The sequence below is a fragment of the Centroberyx gerrardi genome, chromosome 7, assembly GCF_048128805.1.
Source record: "Centroberyx gerrardi isolate f3 chromosome 7, fCenGer3.hap1.cur.20231027, whole genome shotgun sequence".
NCBI lineage: Eukaryota > Metazoa > Chordata > Actinopteri > Beryciformes > Berycidae > Centroberyx > Centroberyx gerrardi.
This window is the reverse complement of record NC_136003.1, coordinates 18,963,134-18,983,607: the sequence shown is the minus strand read 5'-3', so window position 1 is coordinate 18,983,607 and position 20,474 is coordinate 18,963,134. Positions and strand designations below refer to the sequence as shown.

The 20,474-nt window shown below is 42.6% G+C and overlaps 1 protein-coding gene across 1 annotated transcript; it reads right to left on the bottom strand.

Annotated features, from left to right (window-relative positions):
* Positions 1–16,298: 16,298 nt before the first annotated feature.
* On the bottom strand, positions 16,299–20,253 carry LOC139909045 (transcription factor Sox-8). The gene is made up of 3 exons (XM_071895968.2): positions 19,575–20,253; positions 18,953–19,188; positions 16,299–18,753 (listed from the first exon to the last, which is right to left on the bottom strand). Exons 1-3 carry the CDS (start codon positions 19,988–19,990, stop codon positions 17,999–18,001), a joined length of 1,407 nt encoding a protein of 468 aa, XP_071752069.1. The 5' UTR covers positions 19,991–20,253; the 3' UTR covers positions 16,299–17,998.
* Positions 20,254–20,474: the final 221 nt, after the last annotated feature.

Genomic DNA, 20,474 nt, shown 5'->3' with positions numbered 1-20,474 from the left:
AAATTAGGTCAAGGACTTGAGATCTATGGTCTGCTAAAGTGAACAACCATTTTGATTCAAGAGTTGAAATGAAGGATACTACTCTTGTAAACAAGAAAACCAATTTGGCATCGCTTTAAACATGGAAAAAGTAGGCCAGGATGAACAATAAATTTAATTTGCATCCAACTTTAGGTCCATCATGAAAGACCTTTGCTAAAACAAACAACAATCAGGATGAAGCCCAGTTGAAAAACACAAAACACGAAAAAAGACTAAGACTACTACTGACCAACATTTTGCCAAACAGTATATCCTTAAGGAGACACATTTGAGATGATAGTTTGTCACAAATTATCACACAATGACCTAATGACCTGGAACGCCAGGTTTCAATCAATAATTCCTCTACATGTAATGTACGGCTCCTTGACTATCACTACACTAACCCACATATGGTGTGCTGCTTAGACCATTTCCTTAATTGAAATAACCTCAAAGCACATTTGCCACTATCTCTGGTAATTGGTATCATTTTAATCCACTTATGGGAGGATGGGGATGCAATTAAGTGTCATTGGAAGGACAGTGGTTTCACTTTTTTTTTTTTTGCCGAACACCAATGGCCTGAGAAGAGAGTTGTGTGTTGTCAGTAATCTTCAAAAGTGGATCTTAGACCAACAGCTGTTTTTGACACATTTGTTCACATCAAGAGCCAACTGCACCTTGAATTCCAGGCATGAAATATTTATGCAATCAAATTTTCAGACATAACAAAACTATATTAAATGGACTATACCAGTCAGCTCAGTAATTTCCATACCTTTTTCTTTCTTTCTCCCAAATTTTCACTTTTTCTTTTCTTATTCTGACAAAAAAGTGATTGCAGTGGAGTCACAGTTGTCACAAAATCCACCTTGTTAGGGGGCTACTAACTTAGTAACCAACAAATGTTTTATTCTCCACCTAGCATGCATTCACAATTATTTGAAGCTATGCATCTGAATCCATTAAGTAGAGTTAAAATTGATTGTGTTTTGGAGTAAAACTCTCCATATGTTGCTATAAGGTCAGAGGCAATGTGCAAACAAGAAGCGCTGGCAGATTCTACAGTGGGCGCATTGTGGACGCAATTTGGTAAGATAAAATTGTAATAAGGCAGCATTTATTATCACTGACACCCATATGGATAGCCTACTAGTCTTGTTTGGCAAAAATAAATGTAACTGGATAGCAAAGAGATAAATTGTGGATTGCAGATTGTTTCTCCATTGCGATGTTATGATAGAATCCCATAGTTAACGTCTTCATTCTTCCTTGTTACAGACATTTTTCTAACATTCCCTACCATGCTAAGTATTAGCAAATAATGTAATGGGAATTAATCATTTATCATGTGCTATGTAATGTGTGGACAATGGCATAGGCTAACACAATGACAAGGCAAAATCTACTGCTGAAACTGTTGGATCTACAAAAATATTCTGTGCTGTAGGTCAAAGTAATGCGCTTTGACAAACCTCTTAATGATGACTGGAGAGCAATCAGGCTGCAGTGATTGCATGGCCGTGCAGACAGGCCTAAGAGACCATTTACTATATAATCTTCTCCCCTTGAATTCCTTAGAAATGGCCATGAATATCTATTTATAATTCTATTTTATTTTCACGAAAAGAGCTTCTGGGAATCAGACGATTTCTCCCTGTTTGAATTTAAAGGTATTTCATTGCTACTGTTGTAGTGTAATTATATGCGTATCTATTCTTAGAATTGGTATCAGTGATCTTAGTTGTGATGGATTACATTATTACATAGAAGAGTCCTTAATCTATGTAAAGTGTTAAATAATAGCATGTTTGTGTTGATGGAAAACATATAACACTTGTGCAGTAGTCCTCATGCAGACGTTTTATGTTTATCAGGCATCCCAATATTACACAGTACTACACATTACAGCTGAAAACCTCTGGTTCACTTGACACAAATATACTTTATTCACAAGGTATATACTATATCGTAATATGGTCATGCAGTTGCACAAAACAACATGAAAAAAAATATATATATATATTTCCTGTTGTAAACTTGTAAAGGTTTAGTAAAAAATGCCCTACTAGGCTTCATATTCTACCCTTTCTGTTCCTGTTTGATGTTTCCTATATAATCTCACCTTTACAAATTGTGGGCCGGTCATTTTCTTTTGCAAAATCAAAGGTTTATGAAATAATTAGATTTGCATTGTCAAAGAATCCCTATCCCTCAACAATCTAATATAGACTTACTGTAGGATAAACCAATCACACTGTCTGCTAAGTGAAATATCATGTGCACAATTGTGTTTATTTTTTCCTCTTTTGGTGTTTATTTGATCAATTTTGTGCAAATAAATGTAACCTAAAACCTTCAATTAAGAATTAGTTCTCATGAAATAGATGCATCTCACTGCATCCAACAATAACATGACCATGGGACCATGGGATCTTGTGCAAGTGTGTGTGCGTTTATGTGTGTTCGTCCTGTCTTTGTTTTTGCACTGTAAAACGTTTACTTGATGTATTTTGTTGTGTAGATTTTAACTGTATCTGTATGCAGGCATCTCCTGCTATAGGCGTCAGTTGTGTGCATTTCTGTTATTACAGCACAATAAAGCAAAGGCGCCACTTATTGGTGAAAAACAGAAATGACCCTGTGCTGCAATTGTTTTTCAGTGTTTGCTTTGAAATAGTTTCATCCATGAATTCATCCTTTCATAACTTAACCTGTGTCTCTGCCTCATCCAGGTCCCCAGACTTCCCCTCATATGAGTGAGTATCCTTCATTGTTGCATGTGTAATATGAAGCACACTTCCTGTTGTTACTTTAGGCCATGGTGACCTAGAAACCTAGAAAATGTCTTGTGGCATTAGGTAATAACTGCAGTCTAGCCACTGAATCCGGTACAATAGTGTTAAGAATGTATTTCCAGTACTTGTGAAACCATCCAATCACTGGATTCAATGTCATTTTTTTTGTCACAGTGAACTGGATAGTTGGAATCTCTTCATTTTTTCAATTCAAGAGAATATAACTAAGTTCTGCCAAGTCTGCTAAGTTCTGTCGGAAAGTGAGCCGTGATTCCTGTGAATGAAAAAGCTGGGTGATTGTTGATTGTTGAGTGTACAGGGTGTCATAGTGCAACATGCCCTCAATAAGCAGGGCATGTCCAAGCAGGGATCAGTGTGCTCACTAGCCTGCTCTGGAAGACAAAGTCTTAAGGCCTTTTCACGTCTAGAGCAAGAACTATAAAGATAAAAAGATTTAAATCATTGTAAGTCAATAGAATGTCTGTATTCCCACTACAATGATAACTATAAAAACATCCAGAACCATAACTATAACTATATTTTTTGAGGATTTTGTGGATGCAGAGACAACTGAGGGAACTGATCACAGATATTATTCTAGTGTGAATGCTTGAGCAACAATGTATATAGTTTATAGTTATCTTTATAGTTATCCTTCAAGATGTGAATGGATCTTTACAGTGTCTTTTGGATATTCACTCGGTCACTTAGCTATCTTCAGATGCAGCCTCCATACTGAGCCCAAATGAATTCAAGAGCTGCATCCTTGTCTTTGTCTGACTGTCTGAGTGGGTTATTCTCACCGCCAGACCTCACGCTACACAGGAAGAGAGACTGCTTCTCTTTTTTTCTTGGCCTCATTCTAAATGAAACCAGACAGGCTTTAGGAAGTGAATTGGCATGATGATGCACCAGGTCCAGGTTAGAGAGCAGGGCTGGCCAATTTAGCTCATGTGTCAGCAGTTTTCAGTAATGCGGTGGGGCTAGAAGAAGGCAGGCTCAACTGAAGAATATCCGCACAAACAGTTATCAAAGTTGACTAATCAATATAAGACACTTTAAACAAAAACACAAGCAGGGATAGTCAGCCGTAGGACAGAAAGTGAGTTGACGCCATTTCCCTGCTTCGAGAAGATTGTGTTTACCAGAATAAGATGCTGAGCTGTTTTTTACTAATCGCTTTATATAGTCAACTGGGGACACAGCACATATCTAGTTGGAATACACTATAGAGAGCAACAACACTAAAAGCAAATAATGAATTTAAATTACAAATAACCAATTTGACAAAACATTATGTAGACAGCAACAAAAAAAATTGGGTCAAATCCATAACATAGAACCAAACATGGGAGAGCATGTCTGAGTTTTACAGTATGAAAGAACTTTTCCATTTACCCCAAAAGAGTCACAATATTATCCTTATTAGATTTATAACAGGCAGCAATCTGGTGACAAATCTGAGCTCATATCTAACCTGCTTATTAAAGGAGAAGTAGTGACCCAGTTTTGAAATAATTTCAGCTTCTAGTACACACTTTTCCATTACATGATTTTCACCGCATAAGGGAAAGATGAGAGCAAAAACCTTTGAATGACATCTGAACAAATGGGGAAAAAGGGTGATAAACTGCAGCAGGCCATTTCACAGGGCAATACCATTAGTTTGTTGTTTTATCTTTGTCTGTCTCACTACAATGAGCAGATGGCCAGTTGCTGGTGGCTGCATGTGACAAACTCCAGTAAGCCATAACAGGGAAAATGGTGCATACCATTAATCATGTTTAATCTTACAAATAAACTTGCATATAAAATCTCCCAAAGTATGGATGTTAATGACAGGAATACAGGCAATGTGTGTGCAGTGTGTTCTTCTAAACACAGGGTGGAGCAACAAATCCTAGGATCACCTTGAATTGATTTGAAGTGTTGCAGTGCCATCTTGTGGTAAACTCTTCCAATGTGTTTCCACAGTCAGCCATCAGACCATGTGCATGCCACAGCTCAGCTTTATGGAAATACACATCTCCATATATCATAAAATAAACAGATATCTTTGTTTTTTTTGTGTGTGTGTTTTTGTGTTAAACCTGAGCTACTAATTTGCATTAACCAAAACCATTTACAGTTCTGCTGAATATGATTAACAGTGTCACAATCATAGAATTTGAATTGATAGAATGGTCATTCCCGTTAAAACCTACATTCATTTGGCTAGTACACTTACAATGGTTGCCACAGAATGTTTGATGATGTTGTCACAGAAATCAGTGTTGATTTGGTGCATGAGACTCCTAAAGCTGATGAGTTACCATGGCAACGTCATCATTTGGATGAACGTTGCAGCAGCAGGTGTGATGAGCATTCTAACTTTCTGAGTCTCATGTTCTGTCTGTACATGAAACAATGGTTCATTTACATGACAACATTATCAAAATTCTACAGAAACCATGATAGGTGTACCAAAGGAAATTCCCATGGTACTCCAGGAAGTGTCTTTTCTATCCATTCAAGTTCTGTGGTCACAGTACTTGGCTGTGGCTGGTTGCCACAGTAACCGGGAGAGCAGGTGGAACATGGCCTGTTCTTTGGGGAATTCTCATTTTCCAGTGCAGCCTTTCCACCTGTGGGGCATATGTTTTCCAGGAGGGGGTGAAGATGACACACGGATTTCCCACTTTCGGTTGTAAGTTGATCATTTCATCTGTTTGATATTCCAGTTTCTCCTCCGGTCCAGAGAGCGGAAGTGTGTGTGTGTGTGTGTGTGTGGAGGGAGGTGGCGGTGGGGCGGCGGGGGAGGGGGGTCATGGGATGTAACAGATACACTGGGTGTTGTGTGTGTTAGCTGTTACAAGAGGCCCTGCTGCTCCTTCCTTGTACTGCTCAAGAGAATGGGTTGAGTTTTTCAGTTTTGTCAATGAGAAACCTGCAGGTATCAGTATGAATCCTTTTGGGGGTTCAGGGGATGACAGGAAGACATTGAACATGCTTGGCTTTAGCGAGGCTAATTTTGGTCACGATAAGATTTACATGGGTTGTATGAGAATTTTTCTTTCTTTTTTTTAGGTGGGAGGGTGAGGTAGTAGTGGAAAAAATCTTTAAAAAGCGGGCTGAGTAAAAACAGTAAGAGGACAGCTTTGGAGGGATTTTAGTCAAGGTTGTGAAGCCAGTTGTAATGTGGAGGTTGTTGCAGGCAAAGAGGTCTGAGCCTCAGCTGTTGTTATGGACTGAGGACCTTGGTGACCGGACAGCTGCAAGGGCCAAGAAAGCAAAAGTTATTACTGTGCTAAGCAGTTGTCCTGCGTTGGGCCACGCAGTGTTATTGTAGTTGAAGGTGCAGAGAACAGAAAGGGAGTGAGGGCAGAGAGATTATGTGTCCTTTTGATACCACAGGTCCCTTATGATCCCCCCCCCCCCCTCTCTCTCTCTCTCTCTCTCTCTCTCTCTCTCTCTCTCTCTCTCTCTCTCTCTCTCTCTCGCTCTCTCTCGATCTTTCTCTCTGTCTCCCTCTCTCCCTCTCTCTCTGTTTCTCTCTCTCACTCACTCTATCTTTCTCTCACTCACTCTCACACACAGACACACACACGCATATGCACGCACACATGCATGAATACACACAAATAACAGAGAAAGAGAAAAAAAGTGAGAGAAAAAACTGAGATCAAGAGAGAAAGCCTTTGTGCCAAACATGATTATTGCTTGGTGTCTAAAAAAAACTCTTTTTGTTTTGTAACTGATAGATCAAACTGTCTAGTGCAGCCACCAAAACACACTACTAATACACACAGAATAATGCTGACATGGTCACCGAAATTAGATTTGTATTGCTAAGCCAAATGTACTTGCTTTAAATATTTGATGAAACAAACATGTGACATGCATGCACCTTCCCATCCTCTCAGATGTAATTTGATGTTATTACGTGACTGTGGCTTGTGTTTTGACAGGGACGCCAGAGTCCCAGCCCACAAGACCAGGGGAAACCCCTCCACCTTCCTGCCAGAACACTGCTTGTTTTTCTAGGCAAATCAGCAGCCCTGGAGATAGCTAAGAAGAGAAGCGGGGGCAAGGGAGAGGGAGGTGGGATAGGGGAGAGAGAAGTGGGGATGGAGAAAGGCTAGTGATGGAAAAACATCATACCTTGGTGCCAACCTGCCTTGTGATGAAAGAGCATGAGTGAAATTTGGAAAGTCCCCGCGGGGCAAATACCTTCTTTAATAATAGACTGAAGGCGCTCAGTCTTTACCTTGGAGGAAATCAGTATCACATTTTGACGATGATTTTGTTATTTTCATTTTGTTATTTTTTTTCATCTTGTGATGGGGAAGTCCTCTGGGCAGAGAGGGTGATTGGGCTTCGGGATGCAGAGGGAGTCTAGAATTATGGGCGATTGAAAGCTTTTCTGGACTGGGTTCAAGAAGTGCTGACGAAGCAAGACTAAACATCGCAAACCGCAGTTGAGAGATCCGCACATGTGCTGCCTCCCCCTCCACTCCAGCCACCCGGGGATTAGCCCCATCCTGGGAGAACAGCTACATTTACATGTGCACAGGCATGCACGTACACGCACGCACGCACACACGCACGCACACACACACACACACACACACACATATACACACACCTGGAGAGAAGGAAGGAAAAGGAAGACCAGATAGAGAAGGTTGTTTCAAGAATGATGGGAAAAGAAAAATAAATAAATAACAAAGACACAAAGACAGTGTGAGCTATGCAGTTAGACTAGAATCAAATACGCTGACCTAGACTAGGTTTCCCATGAATTACTTCATGCTAACATAAACTTTTTGGGGCGGGAAACCAGACCCAGGGAACTTGACGGTTAATTCACTTGACACCTAACACAATGGCTGCTCTGGAAGCCACCTTAGTCAAACTTGACCATATTTCTAATAAAGCCACGGCACAGTGTACACCCACTTTCTCACACTAAACTGATCTCCACACTGTACTGCTGCAGACATAACAGACAGAATTGCTGGCTCTCATTGCATCATCATTGTATTGGCATGCAGTCACACTTCAAAAATCCCCCCTAGATACACTTACTGCAGGTGCAAGCATCTTTGATTCACCCAGGCGAACCATTCTCCGGGCCTGCCTCAGTCTCAGTAGCCTGGCTAATGAGACAGGAGGCTACCTGACCCAGCTGTTAACCACAGACACTATCTTGGCCTGGATGTTTCTCAAAGGAACCTTAGCTCTAAAATAATCTTGTTCACCAGCTTACGAAAGGAACTTGGTTCAATCAGTAGTGCCTTTCAGCTATCCAGCCATGCCAGTGATTCCATTCATTATTTGTGGATTCTTAACCTCTAATAACCCTCACCAGTTAGTCCGCCCGTCGGGTTGCCCTGTGCCGTCTCCTGTCTCCCTCCCCTGCAGCAATGAGAGCGCCTCTTCTCAGGGATATCACACCGCAAAGCAGTGAAAGGTCTGTTTTATTAAAAAAGCCACCCTCCCAAACTACAGATCGCTTTTCACATTCAATCATATAATCCCTGCACACCATCCCACCCCGCTTCCCCACTGCCAGGAAGTGAAACGCTAGCTACCTGGCTAGCTGTGTGTGTGTGTGTGCATGTGCAGGTGTGTGTGTGTGTGTGTGTGTGTGTGTGTGTTTGACGTATGCATTTCCTATGTGTACCTTTGTACAAAAACTTTGGCATCTGTCACTTAACATAGGAGAAGAGGGATAACGATAGCTTTTGTAACTTAATAAAAAGAGATCCAAATCAAATTAGGACAAAGCTAAACAGTAGCTTGCCCAAAGACCTGATTTAAGGGAGAATGTTTCTCTCTACTCAGATCATTTGAACATAGTGGAGAACTACTGGGGTTCTGTTGTCAGTTGATCTCAGGCTGCATGTCATGCAATGAAATAGAGTATGAAATCCATTTCTTTCTCCCCATATTCTTTCTCCTGTTCTTTGGACCTCATTCCTCCATTTCCCCTGCAGCCCACTCCTCCTTCATGAAATTATAAAAACAGTTAGGCAGTACCAGGGGCAGTCTAGCACCAGGCCCCCTGCCTAGGGGTCAGAGTTCAAGCTCATTAGCAGCCACAGTGAATGGTTAGTCGTGCTGGCGCAGACAGAGCCGACTACGTCACCCTTCCTACAGCCTGTCTGGACTCAGCTTGGTCCTCTCTCTCTCTCTCTCTCTCTCTCTCTCTCTCTCTCTCTCTCTCTCTCTCTCTCTATCATCTGCATGAGTATGTCTGAGACCTTTAAAATTCGACACTGCCACGACTTCGTAGCACGTGACATCATGCCTCTGTCAGTAAGACAAATGGTGATTTTCAGTCCTTTCATTTCTTTTATTGAAGAGTGATGTCGCTAGCTGGGTCGCAACATGTGATTGGAAGTGGGTTGTAGGACAGATTGGACAGCGGAGCAGTGGGAGAAAAAGGCTCCCTTCTTTTTGACTTGGCTGAAGAACTGAGGGGAGACTTGTGAGGGAGACTTTTATCTTTGGTCATGAGGGGATTTTACATGGAAAAGTCATAGCAATCCAGCATGTAGTGCGGCAGCCATGTGAGAATTTTATTGTTTTATTGAATCTTCTTGTTGAGCGTTTTTATGCGAGTACACAACCAGTAAGCTTCTTAATGACTGTTTAAACAGGCAGACATTTGATCTCCGGTTTTTGTTGATATTGAACCCAGACCAGGGCGTTATTTTTTGGGTTTCTGGCCGTGGGTGTCCTTACTGAGTGCTAGCATAATGCTTATTCCTGGCTTTACAGAAAAGTCAACATCGTGCTGTCAAACATGGTTGTTGTTTTTCTATGAAATATCATGAATATAATTGTCCCTGAGCACTGACTGTTGTCATCTTGAGTCTCAACATGGGAGAAAAAGATGGAGCGGGACCAAGCTAAACATTACCTTAAGGAATAGGGGAATAGGGAGAGAAGGGTTGGAAACCACAGACTCCAGTCTTACCCCACTCTTCTATTACCGGCTGGTTGTGGTCAAGGTTGACCTTCCCAATCTCACACGCTTCACCTTTGACCGATTTCCTACTGTGAGTCATCCCTTCCTACTTACATCATTCTCATTGTACAGCACCAGGTTTGAAGTGGCATGCTGGCAACAAACTAGCAGGACCAAAAAGTGTGTGTACTTTAACTTCTATAGTACCTACTATCTGGTCCGTAAACTCCAAACACACCATTCTCATTTTCATTTATTTAAATTATCATCAGGCTCTACTGATCCAAATTTAACTTGGCACATCAATTTGCATTGCGCAGCCTTTAGTTGCAGTCAAGTCAAACTGCTGGTCTTCAGTACACTGACTTATCAGACAGTGTTCCAACGCCCTAAAGCCACAGTTCAGGGCCTAGTGTGTCCCGTCTTGTCTCCTCGTCTGTGAGATCAGGCGACGGTCAGGGACCCAGTGTCGGGTTGGAGGCGCCGGCGCACTGTGCAGCGGGTGACCTCTGGAACCACGCTGAGGTTTGTTGCTCTCACCATAGCTTAGCCGTAATGAACTCAGCAGACCGCTAAAAGGCTAAGGCTTCCTCTCCCTATCCATGCTCAGTCCCAGCTCCCCAGCCTCACTGAGGTTACAGTCCCAGCAAAAGGGGGGTCTTGCTGCAGCGCTGGAAGGGCAAGACAGAGGGTGGGGGTGGAGGTCTGGAGCAGTGCAAGCCAATGTCATGGGGGTTGCCTTACCCCTCTTTCTGTTTGTTGTGGTCTTGCTGAGATCGTCTACGGACTGAATGGGACTGATCAAGTTCTTGGGTTTGGTGCTGAGTCTGTGTTTAGTTTGAGATGTTAGTAGTTTTGTGTTGCGTAAGAGGAAACAGCAGGGAGGAGGTAAGAGGGTTCATATATCAGAGGGAATCTGGTTTGATGGTACCCATTTGTAGTACTTGGAAGGTATTGAGGATAGCCACAAGTCAGCTTATACTTTATATGTTCAGTTGTGCGAGTGCTGAAAAAAAATGAATGAATGAATTCTCAAAAGATTTGCTGCTAAAACACATTTCACTACAGCTGCAAAGTGAGAAACCTGTTATGATATTGTCGTTAATATGAAGCTCATTTCTGTCAAAGAGAGAGCGGGGGTATTTCACAATGTCAGAGTTATGATAAGGTGTCTTGAATCGAGAAGGGATTGACTAAATGCCCCCTCAGCTACTTGCATTTGAGATCCTCTACTGTCCACACATACACACACACACACACAAATACACACACACATACACACACAAACACACACACCTCTCCTGCCGGCCCCACATTGTTTTATTCTTTGACAATAGATTCACTTACATAATGAACCCAATCCATATCAAAGGCTGGACCGGGGAAAGACTGGCGGGGCTCCAGGCCCTTCAGAACAGGCCAAAACCACATGGGAGAACAAACTCTTCCCTATTATTTTTTTTTTCTATCCTCCTCTATCCTGCTCTTTGTCATACCACAAAAGATATCAAGTGTGAGAGGATGGACATGTGTTGCTGATCATATGCATATTAAACAAATATTGCAATGGTCACCTAATATGTTGCGGTGTACTGTCCGTTTTTAGTATAGCCCAGAAACCAGAGAAAGTGTGGCATCCCAGACATGGTTTTGAAATACATTCCGCATGGCCCTATATAGGTTTGTGAGAATTGAGCCAGTGTGTATAGAAAATCCCACCGCAGGCTTGTGGGGTATATGCGTACTACCAGGGTAAATGGGTTTTGATGGGCTCTGCTGTTTTGTCACAATCGCCATGTTGCGCTGGGCGACAAGATTTGGAGCTCCCACAGAGTGCACTCACACACGGCTCTGCCAACACTGAGCTACATTTAAAACTCTGGCCCTGCTGTCCTTGCCTCACTCTCTGCCAAGCAGCTCCGAAACCAACAAGAGAAATCAGGGAGAGATATTTTTTTTCTTTCTTTCTATCTGACCCTTTCGAGCCTTCTGTCTTTCTCCTACTCATGCTCTTTCTTTTCTCACTCTCCATCATGCTTTGGTGACTTCCTTTTCCTCTCCCGTTCTCTTCTGTTGGTTTTGCTTTGTCTCTCTACCTCTATTACCTCTGTGCATCAGTAGCATGAAAAATTTGCGGCAAATGTTCCTCCCACACTCCGCATTCCAGCGTCTTGCAGGATCCCACATGCTGGTGGTGGCTCTCCGGCGAGACAGAGGAGTGCAGCTTGCGTGGGTGCTTGGGGTGGGGGTCGGGTGGGGGTCGGGTGGGGGTAGAGTGGGGGGTGGTATATGCTAACAACCCAAAGCTATAGCAACCATTCTTCTTCCTTAATCACATCTGAACTGGCCAGCAGTGAGCTTCTCTCATTCACCTAACCTTTTTAAAGTAATGACCGTGGGTCTCAATAACCCTCACAAAGGCCCCTTTCTCCCTGCTTGGATGTAAACAATGTGGGCATATTAAACTTCTTGATGATCCTGGTCTTTTTTCTGCAGTCCACCACATTTTAACAGGACATAGAACCAAATTTATATAATTTGACAGTAAACTGATTGGGTGATGAGTAGGGAGGCAGGGAGTGCAAAGGAAAGCGGTTGAAGAGAGACGCTTTGCATCAATACGTTAAACAGTAAAGATGGAGGGAGTATATGATAATGAAACCGTGCCATAGTTCAACAAAAGTCCAAAGCTGTGACAATGAAAACACTACCATAGTTACTAATCAACAAGTCTTAAAGCTGTGGAAAGAAGATGAGCAGCTATGCTGCCACCCTATTCACAATTGAGATCTGCCAAGAAAAAGTGAAAAGGAGAGAACAAATGAAAAAAGAAGGTGAAAGACTGTGGACAACTGTTCAGAGAACAGAAAATGACCAGATGTCAAGTTGTTGTTGGTATTTTTTCGTCTTTTTTTTTTTTTTTTTTTTTTAGTTAACAGGCACAAAGTATTTAGGAACACTCCACCTGCGATGGCTGTTCATCCCTGTTGTCTGTTGTCTTCAACACTATTGCTAACTGCCTACAATACTGATAATCCTCAAACCTTACATTACAAACCTTACATTAAAGAATATTTTGCCACATATAAAATGTACAATGAATACCAGAAAGTTTAGTCAATCACTGGAAAGTAGTAAACTTTTCTGTGACTGACAAGTTACCTGACACTGTCTGACTTTCCCTGGTGCAGTAATCCCTCCCCATCTGGTGCTCCAAGCAGGTTGAAACAAACAAGAATTATTTGCAAATACTTTTAGGCCCAGGTCTGATTATCTTTTAAGTAAACAACCATAATCAGCTGTTCCACTGGGAGAGATTTATAAGCTTCAAGTTTGATTTTTTTCCATGCCTGACTTATAGGCACCAGGTTTTGGAAACATTTTATGATGACATCACAGAGCTTCATTTATTGATGCCTCTTGATTCACTGAGAGATATTTCAATACTTACACTCTTACAAACTGCATCTTTAACTTGTGAAAGTTTTCGTTTGGCATTCAGACTGAAACCTTTATGGTTTGCGCTTCTGGGTATGTTTAACTGAAGCTCTCTACTTTCTTTCCTCTCTAACATCTTACTTTCCATTTGAGGGGCTAAATGGTTGACGTTAGTGCAAGGTCCACACGGGAACCGGTTGATGTACGGCTGGCCAAATGTAGGTGACCTTGGTGGAGCCAGCCTCAATTTAGTGGCGTTTTGAGAGCCGGAGTGCTGGCACAGTAACTCCCTCCCCTCTCCTCTGTACAAACCCATCCGTGTGGAATTGGGGAAGTCAATGTTGGTTCTGTCTGCCACCCTATTTTGCTTGGCCCGGTCACACCAGCAAACACAGGAGACACCAATAGTAAAATGGACTCCTTTATTTAGCGAGAAGAACAGGAAGACAAGGCAAAATAAGCCTGATGTATTCAGGAAGTCATTAACTTGGGCGGAATGACTAAAATTCAGTTTAGGGTGTTTGCTTTGGAGGCAGCGTGAGATAGCAAACAAGAGGTGCCAGGGGTCAGAGAGTTTTTTTTTAAGTTGAACAGGAATCTATGCAATACTGATTTTACTTACACTACGCTCAAGTTCCAGACGCAAACCTCTTAGTCATGGCGCCATCTGTATACTCATATGTTAGAAATTTACGAGCAAAATAAACTTCTTTAAGTAAAATGGCTCTTGCTGAAAAGTACCCTAAGGCATCACCAAACTACAGTATAGGAGAAGGGTGAATATATGAAATACTGCCTATATCTAGTTTTTCAATTATGGTGGAAGCAACTTAATAAGGGTTAACAAACATGAGAGTAAAAACATGACAACTTGCATATATGTTGTCTCTTGTAATCATTTTATGCACTTGCTTTACAAGAAAATTTTTGTGGCAAATTTTCTTTATAGAGAAAGTGTATAAATCATATAATCAGTCACTATAAAACAGCGTAACAATAATGAGACATCTGATTAGCTGCAAGCAGGACGATGATTCAGAGAACTCGGAAGAGACTCAGTGCGTCAAGTGGAGTCGGGCTGGGCCAATTCAATGGCAGGCAATAACTATGCTTTATGTCCACTTCATTTCCCTTGCAAATCAGCCTTGCATTCTCAGAGTTTTCACAGTTCCCAGCTCCCTCTTTTCCCCGAAACATGCCCTGAGTCAGCCAGGCTCATTAGACAGGATGAGACTATTACCAGGCGAGTTATCCCGCTTCTAACAATGGGATGTGGTCAGGTGGTGGAAGCACCAGTTTCTCTGGGTTCATCTAGTTTCCCCTGTGCTCCGAGTCCAAGACCGCGTCTCCCTCCTCAGCCAATAACGCCCTTCCTCTATCAACAATGACTGTGACAGTTGGAATGTAGTACAGCCTCAGGCTCTTCTGCTTATGCACAAACTCCGATGCCAGCATCACTAGAAATGATATTTTATTACCATATTCTGTGTGTGTGGTGTGTCTGTGTGTGTGTGTTTGTGTTTGTGTGTGTGTGTGTGTGCGTGTGTGTGTGTGTATGGCACGGCAGGGAGGGGACATTGGCAGGGGTTCGTAGGTGTGCGCAATATATTCACCTGTTATTGCTTATCATTACAGTGCATTATGACTGATATGAATCATTTCTCCATAGACAAACATTTCTTCCTGTTCACCTCATTCAGGTTCAGTTTAGTGTGCTGATGCAGCCGCAGTGAAGTCCTCCACTTCAGCCCACTTTTTTTTTTTTAGCTATTTACAGTAGGGCTTTCAAGAGGCCCAACCAGAAACTGTGGACAAGTTCCAGTGAAACAGGACCCAAGCACCCTGAAGAGCCTTTTTGCCTCACTTTTATTCACTCCTGTTCTTTCTCAAGAGTTCCTCCTGAAAGTATTTGGCAAACACTGGTGAAAAAAAAGACTTTGAGGGAGGAAAAACAACAAGTCGTTCTTGAGCCACCCACACCCCATCTGCTGTGGTATTATCTTCTTTTATTATCTACAGATTATGTGCGCTGATATGATTTCTGCAGTTTGGTCTGGTGGTCATTGTGGTTGTTGTTCTTGTTGTTTTTTGTTTGTGGAGCGTTGCAATATGAGACAGCGAGGGGGGAAAAAATCCTCCCCCATGTGCATCTAATCGTCCATTCAGGACCCTCTTAATGACTTGTCAGTTCCCCCTGCCCTTCCATTTTCTGTCCAATTAATTCTTTTCTAGCTCTCCGGATAAAGGGACACAATGGGGCCCCTCCACAGCATAATGAATCATTAAAATTCAGCAGCGCGGCCCTGGCACTTGGCTTTCTCCCTGGGCTGGTTGGGGACGGCTGCTTGGCATGCATGCCAGGGCCAACTTGAACACTCTACCCACTGGACCAGAGGAGGTGGGATCTCTCCTCATTCCTCCCTTGTTGGTTGTTTAACGAAAAAGTTGAACTGTCCCATTTCGGTGAGTAAGTCGGTTGCAAAGAGTCAGGCCCGGGCTCTGTAGGGCCAGAAAGGTCCGAGAGTAAAACAAGAGATGGAGAAGGACTGTTCAATGCAATATGTTGCAGCTTTATTTTCAACACCTGTGTATCTATGTCTGAAAACGCACTGACTAAAGCAAAGATGTACAGTACAAGCCCTTCAGCAAAAGATTAATTACACATCTATTTGCATTTGGCAACAGTAGATGATAAACTCACTGTCACATCCAACTGATTTGGCCTCTATTCAATTAAATTCACTGTTAAGGTCTGACTAATTACTGCCATTATAGACATATTTGCTTGTTTAGAGGAATGAGAGCAGAGAATAATTTCCTAAAGGTCTCACAGCAGCTAGACAGCTGTAGACAGATGTGAGACAAGGAGGCAAGTATGAACAGCTGGTATTTCGAGTGCTAAGGCATACCAATAAACATCGCTCACTTCAAAGTTACATTTTTTTTTTTACCTATTTTTTTTACTGAACCCAATACATTTGTTGCCAAATATTTTAAGAAGAAATATGAACAAGTACTAAATCCAATCCCATTGCGGAAACAAAAATGACAAACACAAATATCAAGAAAAAGTATCTTTTATTTTTTCCACAAAAAAATGGCCAGCGAATGGGTTAGCTGTGCATGTGTGAATGAATCTCTAGTTAATAGTACAACAATAATTTTCACAGCCTTTGTCAAAATTATACACCATAATAATATACAAAAACACTGTTCTGTGAACAAAACTTTGAGCATGATGCTCTGTACCTTTCTTGGACAGAATCTCACAGAAACGGAATTTAAACCAAGGCTGTAAGGAATGATATCAAATTAAGAATATAATCAAGAGTAAGTTAACTGTCTGAGTTTCTGGTGTGGATTACTGATTGTGTGCTGCTTGAAGTTTGTTAATAATTCAATTTCATATTGAAATACTGAAAATAAGCATTAGAAGGCACAAATACATTTTGCGCGAGACTGCAACAGTGAGTTGGCACTTGATGGCTGATGAGATAAACATGGGCAAGTACTCACACTCTCTCTCTTTCTCTCTATTTCCTTTCTCTTCATGTGTTTTCATGACAAAATACTTAAGTACTGTTCCTTCAATAAGTAACTGATGACCTGAAGTTCAAAGCTAATTTGTCACTGAAGAGTTGTTTTATCTGTGGAAACGGGGATGTGTTATGTCATGAGTTAGGAGTTTTTCTTGCCCGAGGAAATGCCACTCACAAACACACACTTTCTGCCTCTCTGACACACACACACACACACACACACACATACACACACAGACACACACGGACACATGCACATACACATATGCGTGTGTTGTCCAACCACGTATACAGTAGGTCCAGCTGACATGTCACTCAGTGAGTGTGGTGTTATCTTACCCCATTTCCTTTAACCCTAGATCATGACTAATCGCAATTTGCCAAGCATAGCTTTCAGACACCTGTTCTGTCCTGTGCTAGTCTGTTGGTCCTGCTCTGTTTGCTTGCAACTTGGAATGGAGATGTTATTGGTAATTGGTCTTCAACGGAATGATATCAAATGTACTGTACTTGTACTGTTCTTCACTTGATTTACCTTTTTTCATTAAAGACAAAACAGTAATGTAAATAACCAAACCCACATTACATGTGTATAACTACTTAAGAACAAAAAAAAGAAACAAATAATGTATGAACATAAATACATATAAGACTTCTATGCCAAAATGACACTTTAAGATTCATATGAGCCATTGAGTTAAGACTGATCCACTGATGCAAATGGCCAAATATTCTGAGATATAGCTCTGGCCCTTATTGTAAATCTTACTGCAAATTCACTTAATTGGTCCCGGGTACATTCTCCAATGTATCTGGTTCTCCATCTGCTTCACAACAGAATTGGGCCAAACTGTTTCTCTCCTACACAACTCAGTGGCAGGCCTTTGCTTTACCTCAAGTGTGCACGCACGTGCAATCTTAAACTGGAAAGAAGGGGGATGTACAGGATGTAGGCGTAGGCGATATGTCCTCACGGAGGAGTTTGGCTCACCAATAACACAATTAATCTTTGTGTAAAAAGTCTGTACAAATGTGTTTTCATCGCAATGATATAACTTTGTATAAAATCAGCAGGCACTTTTTTTTTTTTTTTATTTGTTTGTTTCGTGTTCAAATGGGCACAGGTAGCCTACAACCCCCTACCGCTCTCCTCCTCCTCCTTACTTCCTTCATTAGTAGTGCATCAATCTGAATGAGTCTCAGCGCTCTATAGGACCTGGTGCGAAGTGACCGTCTCTAGCCCCCTAAGGTCTAGACAGAGTGGTGTAGACCGGCTGGTCCCAGCTGGAGGCAGTGGGGCTGTGAGCAGGAGCCATGGACAGACTGTTGAGGATGGGGCTGCCATAGGGTCGCCTGGAAGAGTGGAAGTAGGGGTACTGGTAGAGGCTGGAGGGGTAGCCAGAGTAAGGGTTGTAATAGTTGGAGCTCTGGAGGTCAGTATAGTCACACTGGGAGCTGGAGAACGAGGCTGCGGCCGAGGCAGCTGACGTGGCGGAGGTGACGCAGGCCTGGCTGCTGTAGGAGCCGTATTCGGAGTGGGAGGGTGAGCCATGGGAGTGCTCGCTGTAGTGGCTGGGGCTCAGCTGCTCCGTCTTAATGTGGGGCCGGTGCTGGCCCACCTCGCCGGTCGAGGGAGAGGAGGAGGATATGGCGCTCTTGCGGCTCCAAGCTGACCCGTTGGCACCGGCGTGGCTGTAGGAGGAAGGATAGGAGCCGCCGGCCGTTGGAGCCGGCCCGTGGCTGTGGTCTGAGGGCAGAGCGGAGGAGCCAGAGGCGTGGCCGTTGAGCGGGAGGTACTGGTCGAACTCGTGCACATCGAAGGTCTCCATGTTGCTGATGACATCAGTGCTGAGCTCAGAGATGTCGACATTGCTGAAGTCAATGTTCTGCCTGCTGCTGTCCAGGAGGCGACGGCCCTCGTGTTTCAGGTCCTGCTTTACCCCGTGGTGCAGGTCTGTTTTGGGAGTAGTGGGTGGCGTAGGAGGACCATGGGGTTGGCCTGTAAAGAGGATAATATCAGGTATAGAGCTTGAATTAATCACTGAATCACTCCAAAGACAAAACATAAATCAGAACAATGTGCAACTGCTTAAAATGTAACTTAATGCCTCAAAAACGTTCAAAATCCAGTACAGAGCCCATGCATCCACACAGTTGTATTTTATACATTATTTCTTGTATTATATTCAACAGCACACCTGCATGTTCAGGATGGTGGTGCCCATCAGCCATCCCTGCAAGTCCTCCCATCCCTGGTTCAGCTTTATACATATGGTGTGCCAGTTCGGCTCCTGAGTCCGAGTCGCTCTGGCCTGGTTTCACATTCTTCCTTCGCCGAGGCTGGTACTTGTAGTCTGGATGGTCTTTCTTGTGCTGAACGCGAAGCCTCTCTGCTTCTTCTACAAACGGCCTCTTTTCACTCTCTGAGAGCAAGCTACAGTAAAAATAAATACATTTGTAAAAAAGTAAGTAAAAATGTAAATACATAAATACATACATACATGCAGTTACAAAAATGCTTAGCTCAAGTTACTTTAGAGTTTTGTCAGTATTGAGCGATTAGCAGCAAATTGACTCATTTTATGTATTTTTTTCTAAATTATTTACATGTATAAAAGGTTTACAATTCAGTAAAAGTGAGACTGAAATACATAATTTACATTTACATAATTCATAATAATACATAAAATTTTATCTGTATCCGAATTAGTACTAACAGTGACCAATTACAAGCTAATATCCTCCTGATTTTCTTGTAATATTTAATGCAACCTGTTTATTATTATATTTGTCTTTATAACCAACTAATATTTTCCTTACCGCCACAGTTTCCCCAGGGTTTTGCTCAGCTCGGCGTTGTGCAGGTGTGGATATTGATCTGCCAGCTTTCTACGGGCCGCTTGCGCCCAGACCATGAACGCATTCATGGGTCTCTTGACGTGAGGTTTACTTTTCAGTGACCCGTTCCCTCTCACGGGCATGGGCACCAAGGACCAGTCGTATCCCTTAAGGACCTGAGAGACGGCATCCCGTATGCAAGCTGGGAACCGGTCGTCTTCCTCGGGGTCCAGTTTCTTGCCCAAACCGGCGAGCAGGGATCCTTGGCCGTCGGAGCCGGTCGGTGAGGACGGAGCATCCGAGTCGGACTCGTCCTGGGACATGGAGCTGTTGGTGCCCGAGGGACTGCACGGTGGGTCGCTGACACACTTGTCATGCTCCTCTGTCATTTTTAACATTATTTGGTCAGCGTCTTGGGGATGAAAATCCGAAAAATAAAGACTCTGGGATCTTCAATTAAATAAAACAAGCGTTACCGCTAAATTCAGGCTTGAAGCAGAACGGCCAGTGCGCCTTTTACGCACGGTGCGCCATGGTAGATTCCTTTAACAATTTCAGTAAATACGCGTCCGCTGTTTTCCTCATGTGTCCCTTATGCGTATTTGTTTTTCTTCGTGCGGCTTGTTTTCCTAGGCTGTCATGGGAGGTTCAGTCGTGGAAGTAGAAGTCCTGAATGTGAGCTTAGGACCTGGACGATAGAGCAACTTGACTTGGAGTTTTAAAATCCTCACTCCACCTTCCGCCTGGGATTGGCTGGAACAAATCGCCACTTGCTTCCCATTGGTTTAGGTTTTTATGGGCTTCATTATTATGATGATGATTTTCTTTTTTCAGCAGTGACACACTTGTTTTTATCAAAGTTCCACACGTTGTGTAGCAAAC